The sequence below is a fragment of the Ictalurus furcatus genome, chromosome 25, assembly GCF_023375685.1.
Source record: "Ictalurus furcatus strain D&B chromosome 25, Billie_1.0, whole genome shotgun sequence".
NCBI lineage: Eukaryota > Metazoa > Chordata > Actinopteri > Siluriformes > Ictaluridae > Ictalurus > Ictalurus furcatus.
The window spans coordinates 6,947,122-6,971,175 of NC_071279.1; the positions used below are offsets into that span (position 1 = coordinate 6,947,122).

The 24,054-nt window shown below is 39.3% G+C and overlaps 1 protein-coding gene across 7 annotated transcripts; it reads left to right on the plus strand.

Moving 5' to 3' along the window:
• Nucleotides 1–1,642: 1,642 nt before the first annotated feature.
• On the plus strand, nucleotides 1,643–23,968 carry mfsd2b (MFSD2 lysolipid transporter B, sphingolipid). Of its 7 annotated transcripts, none has more exons than XM_053614111.1 (15): nucleotides 1,643–1,777; nucleotides 2,920–3,071; nucleotides 7,791–7,916; nucleotides 8,177–8,301; nucleotides 11,180–11,303; nucleotides 13,599–13,677; nucleotides 14,472–14,653; nucleotides 16,744–16,834; nucleotides 18,163–18,284; nucleotides 18,572–18,655; nucleotides 19,235–19,318; nucleotides 22,200–22,309; nucleotides 23,098–23,241; nucleotides 23,401–23,577; nucleotides 23,751–23,968. In XM_053614111.1, the coding sequence occupies exons 1-15, from the start codon at nucleotides 1,681–1,683 to the stop codon at nucleotides 23,800–23,802; spliced, it is 1,749 nt and encodes a 582-aa protein (XP_053470086.1). In that variant the 5' UTR covers nucleotides 1,643–1,680; the 3' UTR covers nucleotides 23,803–23,968. The 7 variants fall into 7 exon arrangements, with proteins under 7 accessions (XP_053470086.1, XP_053470089.1, XP_053470088.1 ...); XM_053614114.1 differs by having other exon boundaries at nucleotides 1,651–1,777; nucleotides 2,915–3,071; XM_053614113.1 differs by lacking the exon at nucleotides 1,643–1,777 and adding an exon at nucleotides 2,571–2,641 and having other exon boundaries at nucleotides 2,915–3,071.
• Nucleotides 23,969–24,054: the final 86 nt, after the last annotated feature.

Sequence of the window (24,054 nt, forward strand, 5' to 3'; positions counted from 1 at the left end):
AGGGTTTCAAATATGACATGATATCAGCCTTTCAATAATCAGGTTAGTGTTGATTTTTATACAGGGGTTAGTATGACAATTTGTATACGCAGTGCAAACTGTAATTCTTTTCCTAGTTCATGTGTAGACAATGCACTAAATATTTAATACGTTCTCAGACTCTGTTGAACTACGTAGCATTTTCTGTAATCCATACAACTTCTGTATATTCCAAATGTAAAGCTGAGCATTATTTCCATGTTTGCAATGATATGCAGTCGCTGCTCATTAGCGATATCATAATAATGAACTGGCTTTCTAGCTTTATGCTATGCCAGGTGTTATTGGTCTGAACAAATATAAACAAATATCCATTTTTTATTGATTTATTCAATAATTGAAATGTTTAAGTTTACTGAATGTAATACAGTTACAGATTTGACAGCTTTCAGTGAAATGTATATTTAAGAGGATGTACTTTATGGTGATCTTGGACTAAGCCAAAGCAGAGCTTCCTGTCCATATGAGAATGACAGGGTTGTGTTTTTGTTTTGGAACAAGGTTGCGGGTGGAAAAAAGCAGGTCCTGGTTTAAAACTAGTCTACGGCCACCAAGAACTTGTTTTAAAGCAAATAATTGGAATGAAATCAATCGATTTCCACAAACATAGGCTATAGTAAAAAAAAAAAAAAAATGAGAACGTGGAAGCACAAACAGTGTATTTATGGACGTCATGTAGGTTATCTTGTAAAAATTGGGAGGGGGAGGGGATACTATTTGATGACAAAAAGGCATATTGCTGATATTGCAAATCATGACAACCTTGTTTCCTATGAAAAGCTGTCTCGTTGTTCTATGAGGTATGATTCTCGCTTGCCACCTTCTACAGAAGGATGATAGAGTGTCCTGACCAACTGTCTCACTGTGTGGTACAGAAACAGTACAGCCTCTGACCACAAGATCCTACAGTGGATTGTGAGGACAGCTGAAAAGATCATAGGAGTCTCTTTATCCACCACTGACACCTCATTCAACAACTGATGCATCCGCAAAGCCACCAGCATTGCAGACGACCCATGTCATGGACTCTTCACCCTCATGCCATCTGGCAGAAGGTACAGAAGCATCCGTGCCACCACCAGCAGACTCTGCGGCAGTCAGATTGCTCAACACCCTGCTGCCTCCCAGTGCTCACCTGGGCTAGCCGAGCACCTAACCCTGGGCTCACCCTGGCTCACCTGGGCTAGCCGAACACCTAACCCAGTATGACTCAGTACCACTGCATACCACACTTTACACCGCTGCATTAGTCACTTCTATTCTATGGAACTCTTTTTTTTTGCTGCCAATATTGCTGCTACACTACACAATAGTTTACAGTTTACAGCTCATGTTCTGTCTATTTATTGTCTCGCACTTGTCTCACACTGTTCTGTATTAGCACTTTACGCATACTCTTCTGTGTTGCACCATGTTCCTGAAGAAATGGCATTTCATTCCAATGTATACAATAGATGAACGATAATAAAATCTCATTTGACTTGACAAAACTGAGAAAATCAGGTTGAGACTAGAAGTAACAAAGCTGGGAATGGTCGAACTCACTGAATAGAGCCGTATTTCCCATTTTATTATTTCACATAATGTGTGAGTGCGTGTGCGTGTGTGTGTGTGTGTGTGCATGTGTGTCCACTGGGAGGCATGCTTTTCTCTCAGAGCTTCCATCAGTTGCTCCAGCTTCCTGAGCCTCTCAGTCAGTCTCCTCATCTCTGTGGAATGAAGTCGCTCCATCAATCAGGTGAGATACAGAATAAAGCGGTGACTGTAGTGGGCAATTCTTCCACTCAGTATGGACTGAGTTAGATAGTTAACATCCACACTTATCATAGACATAGTTTATATGCATGCATTTGTTTGCTGTTTGTAGATCTTTGAGAATGTGTGAAAGCACTGTGCTGAGTTAGTTAAGGAAACTGTAAAGGTTTAAATGGTGATGCATGAGGACATTTAACTGACATAAAGTCGGTTCGACGTTCGATATTCGGAAATTAAGGGACCGTCTCTAACATCACACAATTTATTGAAAGGTGTGCATCATCCCTGACACCTAGTCGAACACTTTACAGTTGGCTTCATGACTGTACATCATTCCCTTCAAATGCTATTGAGCTTTAAATTATGGTATATTTTGTGTATGAGCCCATTCTGTAGTGAAATTCATGGCAATATTTACATTTGATTTAATAGTTTATTTTAATAAATATCAGAAATCTAAAAAGTGTGCATTATACCTGACACCTAGACGAACACTTTACAGTTGGCTTCATGACTGTACATCATTCCCTTCAAATGCTATTGAGCTTTAAATTATGGCTATTTTGTGGATGACCCCATTCTGTAGTGAAATTCATATCTAATTTACATATGATTTAATACCTTATTTTGTTAAATATCAAAAACCTAAGAGGTGTGCGTTATAGTTGACAACTAGATGAACACTTTACAGTTGGTTGAGTGACTGTGAGTCATTCCCTTCAAATGCTACTGAAGTTAGAAACGTGTTTAACAATGTCGTTTGTAACTTTAGAGACGGTCCCTTAATTTCCGCATGTCAGCGAATATGGAACGTCAAGCCAACTTTATGCCAGTGGACATTTATACTGTATGCATTAGTTAATGTCGAAAGAGTGTTAAATTTTCTTATTCCATTGGCAGATGATTTTGCTTCTTTCTAGAAATAAATGCTTAAAATTAGCAAAATTATCTGCCAATAGACCAGGACTATTTCAAGCTTGGAATGAGTACAGAAATGGTAGAAATAGGTTTAATAATCTTATATTTGGATTCTTGTAATCGTCTAATTGGAAATACTAGATCATTTGGACTATACTGGAGATATTTTAACTTGCTAAAATGTCTTTTTTTTTTTTTGCAGTGCAGGAGGAAAATGTGAATACGGCCAACGCCACACTGTTGTGTCTCAGCCTGTCACTCTCATAGTCATGGCTAAAGGGAGGAAGACACCAGCTGGCTCAGGTGACAAGACAATAATGAAGCATCCCAAGCCTGTTTTCACCAAGGTCTCTACACAGGTAAGATGCCGCTTCTGCCAAAATGCTCTGCAGATGAGCTGACTCATTTGTTACTTTATCTAGGTACAATATGTGACATCATTCGCTGTCCTCTGAGTTCAAGTCAGGACATGAGCTAAAGATGATAGAGATATAATTCTTGCTAAATGATATGTTTTAATGAGTAAAAGGAATGCTTGTTTATTTAGCACAGCATGTCCCCAAGCTGGATGGAGATGCTTTGTGGTTACATAGCGAATAAGAAGACATTCTTACGCATGTACTAACTAGCTTAAAACAACATCTCTAAGCATATTACAAGGTACGACTTAAGTCAGCAATCTCAGTCATGTGCAAATTGCATGTTTGTTATGTTCAAACGTCATGATTATACCAGCCAAGTACGAATTTATAGCATGAAAGATTAACTTCTATAAATACCAATTGACCAAGAATTAACGCATGATATGTGTTCTGTCTGGTATGCAAAAAGTTAACTGATGCACATAATGCAGGGTCGCACTTGAATTGTTTCTTTAATTGTACATTTTTTATGAGCATTTTTTAAATTGATATATATATATATATATATATATATATATATATATATATATATATATATATAAATTATAATTTCATTCTGAAATCTATTTGACCACAATGCAGTTTTGTTCAGAATCTGTAGACTGTCAAATTTCTAAATTGTAAGTGTTATCAGATTATGAACTATTTTCTCAGGCAGGAATAACAAAAAAAAAAGTTTCTAACATGGGAACTGCTCAAATGGAAAGTAACTGCAGTGATATCCAAAAATCCAACATAGTAATTTGCATCCAAATGAACCGGTGATGTTATTTTAGAAGCAAAAGCAATGCACAACCATATTGCACCAGCAAGATCTCCCAGCATCAGATGGGGAGTAAAACCGCTAAACCATACGATTCTGCATGAGCTGCCAAGTGAAATAGCAGTCACCAATTCTATGCTACCGTCCCTTTGCGTGACCATCTTATTGAGTAGCTACAGTGAAATGCTAGTTGTGCGTGTGTGTCAATAATATATGGGGGAAAAAAGCACTAATGCATCTCTTGTTCTCACAGCTCTTATCATGCGAGACACAGAGACCCCTTGCGGCTAAATATAGACCAAAAGCAGACAGCCATGATAGAGGATAAAATTGAGAAATTGAATTATGCTGAGAGTGTAAATCTCTGGGACGGGTGTAAAAGGCAATGTGTGAACAGGGTTGTAAGTGATGCATTACTGAATTGAAGTCTGCAAAAATCAGACGAGCCATTAAAGGTTCTGTTACCTTCTCATGACTGTCAATGCTTCAGCTTGGTGTTCTGAAGAATGTAGGCATTTACATGATCAAACAGACGTCAATAATTATGAAACCCACAACAAGGCAAACAAACATATTACACTGTTGGATTATACAATGAGGTCTAAACTGTGTATCTAGAGGGTATTTTTGCATTCTGAATGGAGGCCATCTGCCATAACATTGCTGCTAAATGAATCTGTCTGTGTAGTTTTGCTTCACGCAGCAGCACTGTAATATGATGTATATCTCTCAGTATTGAATTTCTGCACAAAAATATGGTATCTAAAAAAAAACAACAACAGTTCAACATCGGGGATGTGCTGTGATACTGTAATTCATAGTAAATTCATTCTGCTTGTGCACTGATGAAAAAACACTGCTAAATCCCAGCAGTTATAAATCCTTCATCCCACACACAGTCTACTTACAACTCAGCTGGGGGATGGAGAGCAAAGGGTAAAAATGGATTCTGTGTAATTAAATTGCTTTCTTAGAGCTGGTTTTCTGTTTCCAGATTAAACCCACAATAAGGCAAATGAACATATTACACTGTTTGATTATACAAAGAGGTCTAAACTGTGATGTAAGGTTGTCAAACCAGAGAGCAGAAACAGATGCTGTTTTCATGACGAGCCATGTAGCCTGTGGTGCAACCAGTTATGTGAATAGTAGCAGACCAATATTAAGCAACTGACAAAGCCAAAAACAACAACAAAAAAACCCCAAACACTTTAGTGCTACTGACAGTACCTTTTGATGGTAGATGAATTACATAAGGAACGAAACATGATAGGTTTGCTATGACAGGAAAATAATCATCTACACCCCAAAGTTGACAGTTATTAAATAACTGTACATCCCCAAGTACTCCTCCCCAAGCACTCCTCTTATACCACTGCTATTTGCCAATGATTAAAATTGTTTCATTGACTAAAGATTGGCATGTCGAACTAACCATTTCTAGTTACACTGAATGTTGTGGAACATCTGCGAGAGAAGATAGTTCCATTCATGTTAATGCAGTTATAAACAGTAATTCCTTCACCAGCCTTTTTTTTTGGTCTTTTTCTTGGAGTTACTGGGACTAAAATTCCAGCTGGTCATGTTACAGAGAAATCAGACAGCACAGAGAAAGCCCTCTGTCTTTACTGACTGTTATAAAGCTCTAACACTGAAGACTCTGTCCATAAATATTAAATAAACATCTCCTTATACTCCTTATACACTTCACCATATCAATGATTATATGATATTATTTGATAAATAACAACAGTTATTATTATAATTATTATTATTATTATTTAAATCTGTTTATTATTAGGCTTAGATTATGTGTTTAGACAGTCATACACATTCTGTAAATGAGCTGTTACTATACAAATAATGAAATACTAGAATGAACACATTAATAGAAACCTATGCTTTGACTGCAGCCTGCACTATGTTCAGAGCCATGCTATTATTAAGTTAATCAACACCTTCTGCCCGGTCATGTTTAAGAATTCAACAGTGCTGTGGTATAAAGTTTTTAAATCCCAGACTTTTTGTTTGTGCCTTATATTTATCTAACTACAGAAAGCACCTACTAGCTGTTTGCACTAAATATCTTACCGGCTTTCCCTTTGTTCCTGTACTCATGATTGTGTTGTGCACTATCTATGAAGAAATCAGATATTTTTTGCCTAGCCACAGAATGATTTCCTGTTTATGTCTGTCTGAAAGATATATCTACATTAGCCCCATGCTGTAGAAGGCATCCGTTTGGATTTTAACTGAAAGTTCCACACATCATATTCATAAAAGAGAATTTTCTCCCTGGGAAAGGGATTAATTAATAAGCTCTGTAAAGTAAAATGTTGCTAATTATTCATTCAAAATATACATACAGATAGAAATATCAGAAAGTTCAGGAACAAGTTTACTTAACAACCTCCTGCTGCACACTAAGAGTAGACATAGAACGTCTGCACTCAGGAAATGTCTTAAAGTTTAAAGTCACTTGATTTTATGTTCATGTCAGACTCGCCTTACTTTTGAATAATTACATAGCAACTTCCTGGTAATTGTGCTTCTGGAAGCCGTGCGCTTTTTCAAGATGGAGAAAACTAGAGAGGGAAAGTGAAAAAAATCAACCAGTTAATTATAGTATCTTTTGAAGGCCTATTGGCTTTGGCCTCTGTGGTTGTTTTGTTGTTGCCTGTTTCAGGCACAGCCCTGGAGAGAGAACGTGTGCATGGCGACAGCCAAAAAAACGGCTTCGATTGAGCAGATGAAGGAGCTGGGTGAAACGTGGAAATACAGGGTTTAGGATGTCCTTGGCTTCTGGAGTATTTTCAGCTCTCTCATGCCTGTCTGGCTGTCTCCAGGATCAGAAGGAGACAGTAATAAATATAAGGTTCTCCCAGCTGTGGTTAGCGCCATACCGATGGCACTTTAATGTGTTACAAGAGATCACATCCAATAGTCACATACACACATGCACCCTTATAAACACACTCTTTTTTTTCCCATCTGAAGACATTCAGAGGCAAGATATAACAGTGAGTGCCAGTGAAAATCGTTTACACCCGCTGTCACACACAGAAGCACGCACACACACACAGTCAAGTGTGACACTCTTTGATTGACAGGTGTTTTAAACTCTTGCTATCATGAAGGATTTTGGCTGATGAAAAGGTTACTACCCAATCCCACCCATTCACTGGAAAAATGAGAGTAGTGGGCTTGAGCGTGTAGTGACCACATTAGAGAGCCATATGTTATACATATCACCCAAAAGCTTCGATAAATACTTTCAGAAATGCCTGCATTTTAACCAGATATTCAGTCACCGTAAAGACTAGTTCAACAAATAACGTCAATAATCACACCCTGCCAGCTTGGATTTCAGACTATAGAATACAAAACAGATGGGGCGCTGATATCAACAAGCTGTTTTATCATTCCCACATGTGAATGTTATTATGAGGTGTGGAAAGACGTTTGACAGTTGAAACATATTCTGCAGCTACAGGACTGTCTTTTAATTCTGAATGTTACTGAATCTACTGTTACTGTGACAACAAGTTCGCATTTCTTTGGTTTCGTTCCAAACATTTGATGCACTGATTCCAATGTTTCATTCTAATTATGATAAAAGTGTCAGCATTGCTGTGAGGATGCTTTATTTCCCATTATTCGCTAACTACGCGTAACTAATTAAATAACTGTCATTTGATTTCAGACATGTTCACGGCGCTTAAAAAATCCACATGCACCAGTGGATAAGACTTGAAAATATGTCACGTCCTGTATGATCCTGATCCAGCAATCAAATCGTACACACGGCATCAATCTTACACACTGCATCGCGTTAATGTTAGCATACTTATGAATAAATGATAGTAAGGCCTGTGCTGTTTCTGTGTTTACAGGCTCATCTGGAACAGAAGCTCTCTGTGTGTAGCAAACTGTGTTTCGCTATTGGAGGGGCACCTAATCAAGTTGCAGGGAGTGCGACTGCTTTTTTCTTACAGATATTTCTGCTGGACATCGCACAGGTAGCGTGTACATGAATACATTAATGTATTCCACCATTACAGAAAAGAAGTGACTATGACAAATGATCTTATCATTAATGCAGCAGATTTGATTAAAGTTTCTATTACGTAAAATCTAAAAATATCTGGAACATCTTCAGCCTCGGCTACTGCACGTATTTTTGGGATAAAGAAGTACTTTGATGCGTTTCTTTTGCCTCATGACTTAGAAATAAGTGACATATGTGTAGTGGTAATGGCAGTGTCCTTCCTTTCCCCAGATAAACCCATTTCAGGCCTCCCTGGTGCTGTTCATTGGGAAAGCTTGGGGTGCTGTTACTGATCCTGTTGTGGGATTCTTCATCACTAAAAGCAGATGGACAAAAATTGGCCGACTCATGCCATGGTGAGTAGAAGATTCTCTCTGTTCATTCTCTCTATTCAGGCAGGATCAGCATTGTAGCAGAGGGTGTTTATATACACTATATGGCCAAAAGTATCTGGGCACCTGAATAACACACTTATATGTAGTTCTTCCGCAAACTCTTGCCACACGGTTGGAAGCACACAAATGTTTAGAATGTCTTTTCATGTTGTATCATTACAATTTCCCGTCACTGGAACTAAGGGACCCAAACATGTTCCAGCATGACAATGCCCCTGTGCACAAAGAAAGGTCCATGAATGCATGGGGTGCAAGGTGTATAGTGTGGAAGAACTCAAGTGGCCTGCACAGAGTCCTGTTCCTCAACCCCATTGAACACCTTCGGGATGAAGTGGAACACCGACTATGCGTCAAGCCTTCTCGGCCGACATCAGTACCTGACCTCACTAATGCTTTTGTGGATGAATGGGCAAATCCCCACAGCCATGCTCCACAATTTAGTGGAAAGCCTTCCCAGAAGAGTGGAAGTTATTATAACAGCAAAGACGGGAACCAGCTTTGGAATAGGATGTTCAACAAGCACATATGGGTATGATGATGATGATCAGGTGTCCACATACATTTGGTTTGGCTATATAGTGTATTTCAAGTATGGAAACAACACCCAAACACATCAGACATTTTGTCATCAGTTTATATTTGATAAAGCTAGTACAAGAATTGTACAAGACAGTCCTTATGTGGTTGTAGACATCAGCTGTTGTACTGACTAACAGAAATCAGAATGAGCATCATACTGTAGGATTTCTAAATGTCTGCACCCTGGCTGGCTGATTAGCTAGACACTGATCCCTCGGTCCCGATTACTTTTCCTGAAAGGAAGTCCCCATATCACTACCATATCACTAAGATGTGGCATCAAAGTGTCTGAAAGGAAGTTGTGTTCATTACATCATGGTGGAATGTAATCTTGCCCAACTGGGACCTCAGAGCCGTTTAGCAGATAACCCTTAGGATGTTACACTCCCGAATATTTAGATAACACTCCAGATTCAATAAGGATCCTGTTGTAAGGCACCAAGCAATCAGATAAGTAAACATATAAGTCCCAGGTGGTGGACTGGGATCCCATGGGAGCCAACAATAAAATTGTCGGAGCAGGCTGTATTTAGTCTATGAGGGTGGGAATGGGCAGACACATATGAAGTTCATGGGACAAAGAAAGACCATGAACACGTGAGTGTATTAGACGTGGTGCTTGCTCATGAGGGGCTGTGCGGCATGTTTGCTGCATTCATTCATTTATCTTCGGTATCTGTTTTATCCAATGGTCACTGTGGTTTAGAATACTGTTTATATTTTGGGGAAATTTAACCAACAAATTTCATGAGAAAATATGGTCAGTAGGTTGAAACAGAAGTAATTACAGGAGTAGGCAGGATTGGTCAGAATGGGTCAGTGGGTGGGAGTGGGATTTCAAATAAATAAATAAATGAATCTTGCACACTTTTAGACCCAGGACATTTTAAATGAAACTCAACTGAACATCAGACTAAAACTTTCATTCTGTGAAATGATATTGATCTACTGTAGCTCTTTCATTACCGTCTATGTTATCTCACAGTACGCATGATGGTTTCTTTGAAATCTTGATTTCCTCAATGAAAACAGGTAGGTCTTAAAATGGGATATATCGAGACAGTTCTTTTATTACAGATGTCTGTCATCTCATCTCATACTTCACATAGTTCTTAAAACTTTTATGATTTTTACAAGCATGCCTGCCGAAGCTTTTAATCACCCTTTCATTAAAGATGACAAAATCTGCAACTACACACCCCTACCCAAAAGAAATCCAGTATGATCAGACAGCTTAGAAGGCACACTGATTTCTAGAAAAACATTCGAGCTGTGTTTGCAGATACCCGTGTGTATGTGTTTGAGTAAGTGGTGTCTGTGGGTGTGCTGGTGTTTGTGGATCGATGATCCTGCAGCTGTAGGTGTGTCTTTTTACTTACAGTGGATATTTCTAGGCCAACCCATGGTTTAAGCCATCTTGCACTACATTCAGAACCATCCATTCATCCAACCGCCCTCCTGCCCCCTCTTCCCTAACTCTTTGTGGGGAAAAAACAATCACTGGGTGAGTAAGGGTGCTAGCTCATTCTGCAAATCATGGGTCTGGACTGTGCTAGAATCGGCCATTCTTCATCCACATTGGCCGCATTTCTTTGTCCCTGTCTTTTTGTTTTTCAATATAGCTGTTGCCCATAGTTTATCATTGAATAACCTAGACATAGGGCAGAGGTCAATGAACTCTACTAAGGTTCAGTGTGTTTCATTACCAGGGAATAGAAAGGCACCAATTCGTGTGAAAGGCTTTCCATATTATGTGGATATGATAAAGCACAAACTACCTTCGCTTGCTTACTTTTAAAATTGTGTTGAGATGACTGAGCCTTCTGATTTTCGGTAACATACTGTATGAAAGGAATGAAATGCAGCAGAATTCATTTGGACCAAAATGATAACTGTGCTGAAAAAACGCACATGTGGCTATGATTCTGTGGCTTACAGGCTTACTTTGGTGTACAGGAGCATCCTAACAAACATCACACAAACCAAATTTCTCGCACACACAAACAGATCAGCATTTATGATAAACGCTTCACTTGTAGAAAAACTGCTGCTGTACAGGACACCTGCAATAACCAAGCGTTAGCCGCAAGGGTAAAGTGCAGCTTTTGAGGATTACAGATGTTTGGATTTTATGCTCTTTTTGCTTCATAGAACTCAGATATGAAATTTCCTTTGAATAATTCCCAAGGGACGTTTTTTTTTAAGTCAAGCATAACTTGTTTCTTGATTCTGTAATAATGTTTCCCTTATTTTTCCTTAGGATGGTGGGCTGCACACCATTTACCATAGTGTCCTACTTCTACTTGTGGTTTGTTCCCCCTTTCACCAATCAAAGGTACACGTGGTATCTGGGATTCTACTGCCTCTACCAAACTCTCATCACAGTAAGTCACCTGCTATCACACCGCAGTTAGTATCTCACAGCATCATGCAATGAATATTATTATAATCACACTATTAATATTATTATTGCATGTAATTATAATACATTTTCTGTCTCTGTTGCATGTGCTTTAACATGGCTTGGCCATACAGTAGTAAGCAATTAAGAATGGCAGGACATTTCAGAGATCCTAGTCTTAGTTTGGACATTGATTTCTGAAAGTAAAGCACAAAGTTTATGGAGCGTTGCATATTCTCTGTCATATCGGGCCTTACTCTTATTCAGGGGAAGTTTGTAGCAATTAGTTCAGAGGATTATGATGGAGAAGGCTCAGTACTGGTCTTGCAAACAATTTTAGATGCAAAGAACACCACTAACCTGGCTTTGCACCTCATTCACCCACTTATGTTTAGCAAGCAGAAGATCCACAAGGCCAGCTATTAACACCCAAGTTATGTGGACGATAATATAGATCCACTTTGATGTTAAATTTAGAAACTATTTTACAAAAGTGATCACTTGTAGCTAAGATTGTGTAGCTTATCAGTAAAACTTAAAGCCCTGTATCTGGTGTGGAAAAAAAAGCAACTTTGGACACCAAAATTTTCTTGGTTAGCTGAACACATTAGGGATATATGTGAAATTGTATAACAAATGTGAATTAAAAATACAGGCTTTTCACAAATCTGTTCCTAATGAAACTAGAACTTTTATAGTGTGGGTGTGCTGTGTTACTCTCTAAGTCAGCCTCTTTCATGGTAGTAGTATTTATTTGAATGATTTATTTGTTTTTGTCCTTGGCCAAATTTGCTTTCAGTCAAATGCACCAGCATGTACTGAAATGGGGAAGCCGCTCCAGGCACACAAACCCACTCTATAATGACAAGTCATTTTAACTCCTTGACAAGTACATGTTAGGGGAAGCCAGGAACCACCAGATAGGTTAAACGCTGGTTTCCTCTTTTAGTGCGTTCCATTGTCTTTAACTGTAAGGCTGAGAACCAGCAGCTGCGCCCGCTATCGTCGGCAGTGAACCCAGGCGGAATGGAGTTTAATCACTCCATTATTTTTAATCAGAGTGTTTGCTTTTGAACCAAACAGTATCAACAAACGTGTCAAAATTAGAATTCTAAATGGAAAAACTTTTGTGGTTTCTTAGCCAAATGACATTGGTTACTGTAATAGAACAAATACTGGGCTGGGCAGGCTTATTTTAGTAGATGTTTGGGCCAATGGTGTACCACAGCACTGACTTGATTTTTTTAAAATGTAAATTACAAAGTAAAGGATTTCAAACATATATATCTATTATATCTAGTAATAAACTTTACTACATAATTTACGTAGCTGGCTATATTTTATATAAATAAATAAATAAATAAATAAATATATGCGTTTTCCGATTCATGGTGAATAGAGCAAAATTATTCAACTAAAATTTGTAAAGATCCAGATATATAAACATTTTAGATATAGATATTATTATTAGTACATTATTAGATAATAATATCCATGTGTATCAATTAATCCATCCAGCTATTGTTCTTTGTACGACTGCAGCCAAATATGAATAGATATCTGGATTTAACAGGTAATATGTTCTAAATGAATACAAATGCAGATATGAATAGGAGGTGGGGTTTTTTTTTTGGAAAGGAATCTTGTATAGTTTGCATCAAACATGTCATGCAAGTGGGAGTTTTTACTTTCATGCAATGTGGGCGCAAGCATGAAAAAGCATGAACATAGGCCATCAAGGCAGTCTTTATTAACTGCCTGAGCAGGGTCATGGTGGTTTAATCTGATTTTATATTTTGGGAAATAGAGCCGACTACATGTGTTAGAACATGTGACTAACAGGTACAAAGAAAAGGCCACATGCAGTTTGGCTTTGTGCATTTTGATCTAGTGTTTTAATAGTGCTTAAATAGTTCACCATTCAGAAAATGTGTACCACATTATATACTCTCTTTTTTACTTGTCTTCCTCTAACATAGATTATAACTCTCATATACGTATCTCTACTTTTGTTTTTATTGTGCTCTTTGTACAAGCGAACAGTATGCTCGTTAACTCATATGTTTCACCATTTCCCTACTAACATGACTACTTTAAGCTTGGAATAGATCTTTCCTTCTTCTGCTCTTCATATCCATTGGTATTTCCACAGTGGTCTGCCCCATGACCATGGAGTGCATGTTCACATAACTCACCGTAAATTTTTTAAGAGCCTTTTCTGGACAAGTATGGCTCAGTAATGATAATTACTCTCTATTGGTTTCTTTGGTTTTTGTAGTGTTTCCATGTGCCTTACTCAGCAATGACCATGTTTCTGAGCACAGACCAGCAGGAAAGAGACTCAGCTACAGCATACCGTAAGTTTACCTTTTCGCGACACAGCTCAAGATTGTCATTTTTGATGAATTTTACAGGAAATTATCAGAATTTCTGATCATTCAATACATGATCAGTCAATACATCAGTAAAAACATACCCAATCATATTTTTCCCTTGAATGTATAAACACAGCTATCAAAGGGTAAACTTATTATATGTATGTGTATATATATATATATATATATATATATATATATATATATATATATATATATATATATTAAGTTCAACATTAAAACTTTCACACGCATCAACTGATGATTTATAATTTTATTAAAGATAGTACGCCACCTTTTCAAAACTCTTCCTACCTCTTTTTGTACAAACACTCAGCTTCAAACATGAAACCATCTAGCGCTAATTCTCTTCTAATAAGAACACTTCATCATACACAGCACACTGGACAAAAACCACTAACAGCTAGTGTCAGTACAGCACATGCATGATGTACCATGAATTATTTTCTTTTGTTTGTTTTGCATTGTAATATTTTCTATATTTGTATTTACCTTGGTTAATAGGAGCATTTACCCCCATCACGTTCAAAATTAAAAACAGAATCGCACATGCTGTACAGAATATAACATTTATACAGTATGTAACAGTTAAATACAAACAGAAAAATCTAAATTGCTAGAAGCAAAAAAACAAACATAAAAAACAGTAAGCATAATGGAAGAAAGTAACGATCATTCGCTTTCCACCCTTTCTGTGTGTCAACATAGTACTAGACTAAGAACTGGAACAATCCCTCTATGTGTCCCTGCTGCAGGTATGACCATGGAGGTGTTGGGGACATTGGTTGGTGCAGCCATCCAGGGACAGATTGTTGCGAGTGCGCATACACTGAAGCACTGCCCCCATAATAACATGTCCGTCGGGCACCTGGGAAATGGCAGTGGAACGGAGGTCATCAGAAGCCTGGCGCTGTCACAGGACTTCCTGTCACATGCAGTATGTATCACAGACACAGCAACGTTAAAGAATGTGCAATATATCATATATTTTCCTACATTTATTGAATATTCTACTTTTACTTATGTATCTTTATATGGATGGATGGATGGGTGGATGAATGGACTTTATTGATCCCCAAGGGGAAGTTTTAAATAATAATGTTTTTATTCCATTTTCTATTTTTCTGCTAAGGTTAGAAGAAACACATTGTTGATTGTTTATGATTAGCAGATTCTGCTGCTAATTTGTTGAATGGTGCTGTATTTTTTATTTGATTTGCTTTAATTCTCCTGAGAAGTTAGCAGTTGTCTACCATGCTGACATCACAAGGAGGACATTGCTAGTGAAATTACAATAACATTTAATAGAACATAAAGGATAACGGTCAGGTTTTACTATTAGCTCCTAAAAACCAAATCGTTCTCTATTTTCCAGTAATGTTCAGTGCTGAATGCCACTCTCACCATTATCAGCTGGCAATCAAACAGCGTTGCGGGTAATGTAGGACATGTCGATGTAAGAATTTTAAACTGAAAAGGTCAACTCAGCATTCCATTACAAAATCTTGAACGGCAATGTTGATGACATGTTAATTAATATGCACGTTGTTCAAGGTGGAATTTTCCTTTACTGAAAAGGTGAAGGAAATGAGCACGCATAAAATAAAAGCGTTTCTGCTGACTGTCTTGTCACATACCCACACTCGATTAGAGGCCTGCAACTGTAAACACGAGGCTCACCAGAGTCCCCAGAACAAACAAGCATGAACGATTTAGTGGCTGATGTCTATTTACAGCAGAATGTCACCCACTTCCAGAGTCAGAGTCAGGAAGTGAGAGCGGGCCAACAAACCGCTTCTGGTTTCATGGATAAAAACCCCTCATGCATCATCATGAGGAGCCACAGCTATTCAGAGCAAGTCTGGGTGAAGTGGCTTTTGGGAAAATGCTGCCAAGGTGGTTAGCTCTGCTTCCACAATGCCACTGTAGCACCATGTTTCTGCACATTCCTCAGGCTGAGGGTGGTGTGTTGTTTGGGTGCGTCCGCCAAACTCCTCCAAATCTGGCCACTGTTTGATCTGGATTGGTAATGAAGCGCTTTGCCGCCGTGCCTGGAAAAAGAGCAAACAAGTCAGAGATTTGTTTAGGGCAGAACAGTTCCTGTTTAAGGGGAAGAAGTTTTTCTTTTTGGGTGTTACTGCTTATTTCACCAGGCCATACAGTATGCTCTCATGTCTAGTGTTTGTCTTAATTCTCAGCTTCATAAACAGAATTTCTGAAACAGAATTTTTCATATTCAGAATAATACTTACTCTTGAGAAATGATCAGATGTACATCAAAAATGTTTACTGAAACTTCTCATGAAAAGTGACTCAGCATAGAACATTTTCCTGTCTATCACAAGCAAAATGCATGTTCTTTCAACTATTGCTGCATTTAACCCCATTTTCTTATTTTTTTTTTTTTTACCTATTATGGAATTTTATTACTTTAAAAAAATATTTAAAGGATGCACTTGTGTCTTTGACAAATGCCCTTTTCAGTAAAAGAATAATTACATAAATACTAATGTTCTACTTTTATAAGATTTTCTCTGAATGTTTCAAATAACATTTCAAGAGCTGGGGGGGAAAAGAACTACCAAAGCCTGGTGCGATAGCCTTTTAGCATGCCGTTTGGGATAATCTTCAAATTTTATTTGAATATATATACAAATTATATTGCCATTATTTCCTTAGCTTTAGCATAAAGCATTTTAGCAGTGCCATAGTGGCACAGCAGGATGCATTGTCACCTCAGAGCTTCAGAGTTCAGCTTACTGTCTGTGCGGAGTTTTGTATGTACTCCGTGTGTCCCGGTGGGTTTCCTCCAGGGTTCGTCAGCTTCCTCCCACCTCCCATAGGTGAATTGCCAATGCTAAATTGCTCCTAGGTGTGAATGAGCACGTATTATGTGATTGTGTCCCATTCAGGGTGTATTTCCGCCTCATGCCCACTCTTCCCAGGACAGGCTCCTGATCCACTAAACTGATTACTGAAGACACCAGAATAAACCATTGCAGTGTTTGTTTTTGTTTGTTTTTGCAGAAAGAAGTGTACATGGTTGCTGCAGGGGTGATCGGGGCAATCTTTCTTATCTGTACAGTTGTGATGTTCCTGGGAGTCAAAGAGACAGATGGTGAGTGTGGCATTACTGTGGCATTACATGTATTTACCCACCTTAATGTTCTGTGATGTATTGTCAGTGCTACCATGTGTTATTGACAGAGAGTATAAAGTATAATATTTTTGTTATGTAAGGAATAAAACACAATGTGGTGTGCTGTTATTGGAAAAATAATCAAAGCAGGGATGACGTGATTGCATCCCAAAGTTGAGAATTTCATGATGGTGTTTTATTCCTCTTATACAACAGCAATTTATCATCGATTCTACTGAAGAACGTCATGTTGTGCTTTTTAACCATTTATAGTTACATTTAATCTTGTAGAACATCCACAAAGCAAGCTAGTTCCTTATTGATTATGTTACAGTAGCTATAAACAGCTGTTTCTCTCTTTTGAAGTTGCATTAATAACTTACAAGTAGCCAGAAAGCAGAACGTCCTCTGTTCTGAAGACTTTCCCTTGATGGAAAATGTACTATCCGTTAAGAATCCTTCCACGAATGTCTAATTACAGAAAGCTTCACCATATCAACAATTATACATTTTTCTTTTTTTGCACAAGAAAAAAAAAAAGATTAGCTTTTAGTTTATTTGGGCCATTTGCCATACAAGTCCCTGTGAATGAGAGTTACAGTGGAGAAAATAGCGAATTAGGATGAGTGCATTAATACAAACCTGAATGAAAATGAATCAACACCTCCAAACAGATTTGAGATTTCAACAATGCTGTTATATAAAATAACAACAACACACTATATACATTTGATTTGAATCTATACTTTATGGCAAAACGTTTGTGGACACCTGGCCATCACATCCATATGTGGTTCTTCCTCAAACTGTTGCTACAATGTTGGAAACACATAATTGTATAGGAGCTCTTTGTATGCTGTAGCATTGCAATTTCCCTTCAGTGGAGACCCAAAGCTGTTCCAGCATGACAATGCCCCTGTGCACAAAGTAAGACCTATGAAGACATGGTTTGCCAAGGTTGTTGTTTAGGAAGAACCCTGACCTCAAACCCACTGAATACTTTTGGGATGAACTGGAACACTGACTGCACCCCAGGCCTCCTCACCCAACATCAGTGCCTGACCTCACTAATGCTCTTGTAGTTGAATGATCACAAATCCCTACAGCTACGCTCCAAAATCTAGTGGAAAGCCTTCTCAGAAAAGTGGAGGATATTATAGCAGCAAAGGGGACTAAATCTGGAACGAGATGTCCAACTAGCACATGCGGGTGTGTTGTTCAGCTGTCCACAAACTTTTGGCCCTGCAGTGTATGATTATGTATGGTCATATTTGTAGGTCTTTAATGAAAATCTTTTATCGTTTTAGATCCTTATGGACTAAAGACGGAGAAACCCATTCCTTTCCATAAGGGCTTTGTGCTGGTGATGAGACATGGGCCATATCTCTCCCTCACAGCAGCTTTCCTCTTCATATCCGTGGCCATCCAGGTAAAGAGCTTACATTCAATATTTATTCAATCAGTGGAGAGGGAGGAAGAGTGCCGGGGGTGAAATCTTCACAGAGTTGCCCTGAGACATAAATAATAGCCACTAACACTCATTCTTCATGCATTCTTCTCATGGTTGAGATATTGCATTAAATGAAGTCGTAGGTCCGGCAGATTAGCTTAATCACACAGCAACTACCAGAGCAAATTTCTAATCATTTGGGTAGAACAAAACTGAGTTGTTCCGTAGCTCTTTTTGTATTTATATTGTTGACTGTCATTTTGCAGCTGATCCAGAGTAACTTTGTGTTGTTCTGCACATATGCAGTGGATCTCCGGGATCACTTTCAAAATATAGTGCTAGCGATTCTGGTGAGTGCGCATGACATCCATAATGCATTCATTTTCAAAGCATGTAAGCTCTGTCATATATAGGCATCAAAAATGACAAATATGAGGAATCTCCGATGGAAGATTATCTTACAGCAAAAAATAATATCTTACCAAAGTCTAAATATCTTGAATATGGACTTAATAGGTCTTATTATGACATTATTATAAACCAAATCCTATCTGATTATTAAACTGTTCCTAGACATTTTTTCTCTGTTTTTTTTTTTTTTGGCAGATAATGTTAACATTTTAAGCATTTATTTCTAGAAAGAAGTAAAATTACTGTATCTACCCAGATAATAAAAAAAATTAAAGCTTGAAAAGCATTTAAAAACAGACCAAATAACATTATATTTAATTTAGATTAATCTCATATAAAAATATTTTATATTAAACTTGCCCATATTTGAAATATTTTTACTTGCTGATGCACTTCTTTGCAGTGTTGTATTACAAAGAGGATGACTAAGTTTTGTTGCTTTTGCTTTCATGCTCTTCACGCAAAACAGCTCTTATACTGTATATTGTTTTAAGAAATCCCTTTCACCCACTACACAGATGTCTGCAGCCTTGAGCATCCCTTTCTGGCAGTGGTTCCTCCAGAGGTTTGGCAAGAAGACAGCAGCGTTCTGTGGAATTACGGTAATTCTTATACTCATTCTCTGTGTGTGTGTGTGTGTGTGTGTGTGTGTATATGTGTGTGTGTTTTACAGGTCACCTCCTTTAACAAAACAAAGACACTAAGACAACTTGGCAAAATACTGTGGCAAGAAACAAAACACTGTAACATGGAACACGGTAGACTAAGACAAACGTAAGACAGAGAAGCAGTGCAAACAATGGCTATATATAAATGTGCTCATTAACAGAAACGTGATTCAGGTGCAGGTAGTCATGTGACATGTAGTACAGTGCAGTGGCTGATGGGAACTGAAGTCCAGAGTTACCTCCTTAATATATGACAGAACCCCCCCCCCCCCCCCAAGGGCGCTTCTCCTGGAGCGCCCAAAAATGCACTCCCTCCATCTGGTGGTCCTGGCCCCTTGGGCAAAATGTCCCCAGCAGAACTGAAAAGCAGAGCGATGTCCTCAGCGGAGCAAGAAAGTAGAGTGACGTTCTCGGCGGAGTAGGAAAGCAGAGTGACGTCCTCGGCGGAGCAAGAAAGCAGAGCGACGTCCTCGGCGGAGCAGGAAAGCAGAGCAACGTCCTCGGCGGAGCAGGAAAGCAGAGCGACGTCCTCGGCGGAGCAGGAACGCAGAGAAACTTCCTCATCGGAGCAGGCAAACAGAGCGGCGTACTCAATGGAGCATGAAAGCAGAGCGACGTCCTCATCGGAACAGGATAGCAGAGCAACGTGCTCAGCGGAGCAGGAAAGCAGAGCGACGTCCTCAGCGGAGCTGGAGCTCAGAGCGACGTCTGCATGGCAGGACAGCGGGACAACTTCCTCCGCAGGACAGGAGAGGGGAGCGATGTTCTTCGCGAGGCCTGAGGGAAGCTCCAAGATTTCTGCGAGGCCATAGAGGGGAGCGAGGTTCTCCGCGAGGCCAGGGAGAGGAGCGAGGTTCTCTATTGGCATGGAGGCAGAGCGACATCCTCAGCGAAGCAGGATGGCAGAGCGATGCCTTCAGCCGAGCAGGAAGGCAGAGCGACGCCCTCAGCCCGAGCAGAAAAGCGGAGCGATGTCCTCAGCCGAGCAAGAAGGCAGAGCGACGTCCTCAGCCGAGCAGGAAAGCGGAGCGAGGTCCTCAGCCGAGCAGGAAGGCAGAGCGACGTCCTCAGCCGAGCAGGAAGGCAGAGCGACGTCCGCAGCTGAGCATGAAGGCAGAGTGAGGTCCTCAGCCGAGCAGGAAGGCAGAGCGACGTTCTCAGCTGAACCGGCAAGCACAGCAGCATTGTGCGCGTGGTTGGTGAACAGAGGGGAGCACTTGGGTATGTCAGGACACGGAGCAATGTCGTCAGCCAACCCGGGTGACTGAGCGGCGTCCTCAACTGACCCGAAAAGCTGAGCGGCGTCCTCAGACGAGCAGGGAGGCTGACTTTCGTTCTCCGCTGACTCTTGCTGAACTAGATCCTTCCGTTCTCTTGCTGAACTAGATCCATTATAGGGGAGGGAGGCTGGGAGATGGTACTAGCCCCAACCACACACTCCCACTTGTACCCGGACTCCTCCTCCTCCTGTTGGCGTGGCGTGGCGTAGTCCTCCATGAACATAGGTGGTAGATTGAAGCCCAGGTACTTCCTGGCAACCTGCTGCTTACGTAGCACAGCTTGGTACTCCTCCTCCTGTTGGCATAGCGTAGCATAGTACTCCGCTAACATAGGTGGCATAGTGACACCCAGGTACTTCATGGTGATCTGCTGCTTCTGTTGAAGGTCTTACGTTCTGTCACGTTTCAAAGTAGATACGGAAGCAATCGCAGATATACAATGTTTTATTAAACAAACAAACAAACAAACAAACAACAAAACAAAGACACTAAGACAACTTGGCAAAATACTGTGGCAAGAAACAAAACACGGTAACATGGAACATGGTAGTCTAAGACAAACTTAAGACAGAGAAGAAGTGCAAACAATGGCTATATATAAGTGTGCTCATTAACAGAAACGTGATTCAGGTGCAGGTGGTCATGTGACATGTAGTACAGTGCAGTGGCTGATGGGAACTGAAGTCCAGAGTTACCTCCTTGATATATGACACTATGGGATTTGTTATTTGTATAGACAGTGGTGTAAAAAGGCCAGAAAAACTGTACTTAAGTAAAATTACAGGTACTGTGTCAAAATTCTACTCAACCAGAAGTAGAAATAAGGGAGCCAAAAATGTACTTGTGTGAAAAGAAAAAACACTTCTCCATTTAAACCTACTCAAGTGCCCATGAGAGAAAAAAACATATGGATTTTTATCTGCATGACTAGCTAGCCTGATAAGCAGTCAGTCAGAAGGAAAGCTAACTCACACAACCCTGCTGAAAAAACCCAATAGAAACCATCGCAGAATTTCAAGTGGTTTCCACTACAAATAACATTACACACCATCAACTAACTATTAAAACCATTACCACTGCCATTATTGGTCCTGAATGGTACCCACTCAACATGCCACCAACAGAAGGCAACAAATTGCCAGTAGAGACCCACATTTTCCATTAAAAACCAATACACTTCCCATTATAACCATTAAAACCATTACAAATTCGATGATGATTTCTATTGATTTCTTCAGCAGGGAAACCTAGAATGTGGCTTGCTGGTTAGCTAATGTTGAATTGGAATTAATGCTAGGTCAGACAGACTAGCAATGAAAACAAAACTTAAATAACTAGCTAATTTAACAAGCAACTTAAATTTAACTCAACATACTTCTTTAGCTTTGATGGGCGATTTTTTTTAAAGAGCGGCAAATGAGTTATCCTTCAGTCTAAAATGGTACTTAAGTACAGTTACAAAGTACAATTACTCAAGTATTTTCCACCCTTGTATATAAAGTAGTGTGATGCAGTTTGATGGTGTCTGTGTGCAGTGGATCATGCCCTTCACTGTGATGCTGGCATTCGTTCCAAACTTGATGGTGGCTTATGTGGTGGCTGTGTCTTCTGGACTGAGTGTAGCTGCATCACAACTTTTACCCTGGTGAGTTTTTTTAACCCTATCAAACCTGATGTATGGTTAGTGGGACAAAATTGACTGTTTACAGAGTCACTCTGCTTCTCATTTTTTCACGTTGGGCTAGTAGACAGGCAGACAGATAGACAGACAGACAGACAGATAGATAGACAGACAGACAGATAGATAGACAGACAGACAGGCAGGCAGACAGTCAGATACATAGATAGACAGATAGATAGATAGATAGACAGACAGACAGACATACAGATACATACGTACAATCCAAGTGAGTTGTTCTGACTGCCAGGAGGAACTGAATTGAATCTGTAATGATGTAATAGAATTGTTATTCAATGTCAGACCTCCATGTTATAGTGGGAGTTAGCAGTATATGAAATGTCAATTCAAGTTGTGGTAAGGTTTGCTCATAGTTTGTTCAAATGACCTTACTTGGCTGTATGATGTCATGTGGATGGATGAGAAATACTTACAGCTGTAAAATGAGAAGCAGCAAAGAGAAAGCTCTCCTGTTTCTGATCGATCGAATCCGTCGCTGCTACCACTACTCCATCCTCTATATCTAATTACTTTGCAATCATCTTAATCACTGGTCTTATGTTTGGAACATATTTATTTTGGGTTTAAGAGTTTCCCTTCTGGCTGATGAGTAATCTCTTAAACAACCATCTGGCAATGTACAGTATGTTTAAGATCCCTTATAAAAAAATAATAATAATAAAAAAAAGGAATTGAGCTTTACTGATGACTTGCATGTCTTACGTGTGAAATGATGGAGCAGGATTTGTGTCCAGGTCAATGTTGCCAGACGTAGTGGATGACTTCAGACTGGCAAACCGCAACTCGAAGGGCCATGAGGCGATCTTCTACTCCTTCTATGTTTTCTTCACCAAGTTTGCAACAGGGATCTCTCTGGGAGTGTCCACGCTCTGTTTAGAGTGAGTTTCGTCAAGGCACATATATAATTTTCCTTTGTATCCTCTGTAATTAAGCAATAGGTTTATTATAAGGGTTTGTTTCCATTAGAGTAGGATTTTAATCCTAATGTCTTTCCCTTATTTGTTCCGTTGGTAATTATTGTTTTGTCCGTGCTGTAGATTTGCAGGCTATGACACAGGGGCATGTAGGCAGCCCAGTGCAGTAGTGTACACTCTGAAACTCCTGATTGGCATGGCTCCGGTGGCGTTTATCATCACAGGCCTTGTCATCCTCCTGCTGTACCCCATCAGTGAAGATGTGAGACAGCGAAACAAACTGGCCCTGGAGGATCTCAGGTGACCTCCACATCTCATACACATGCGCATAAGATTTGTGCTTATCTATATTGTATCTTTATATATACATTTTATATGGCACATACTGTATATTGGCCTTTTTCTTGGACATCATCAAATATCTCTTTATCAGATATCCTGTTACAACTACCTTCACTCTTTGTCTTCTTTAGAAACCAGACTTTAAACTGCAGCTGCCTCAGAGAAGACCTGAACAGTGCATAAGCCCTTTACACATCACAGATTCAAATTCTAGCTTGGCCCTGGGATGAGATGTGTTAGTGTACATTACACTGTGTTAAATATAAGAAAGTTAACGTTTCATTTTGTTTCTGTATTTTTAAACGATATAATAATCCGCACTGCATATAAACAGTATGTACGTAATTTATATGAATGAATGTATGTTTCTTTCTCTTTTTATGCTGTTACAAATGGATATTATTTAACTATTTGAGTTCAACCTAATTGAAAGCA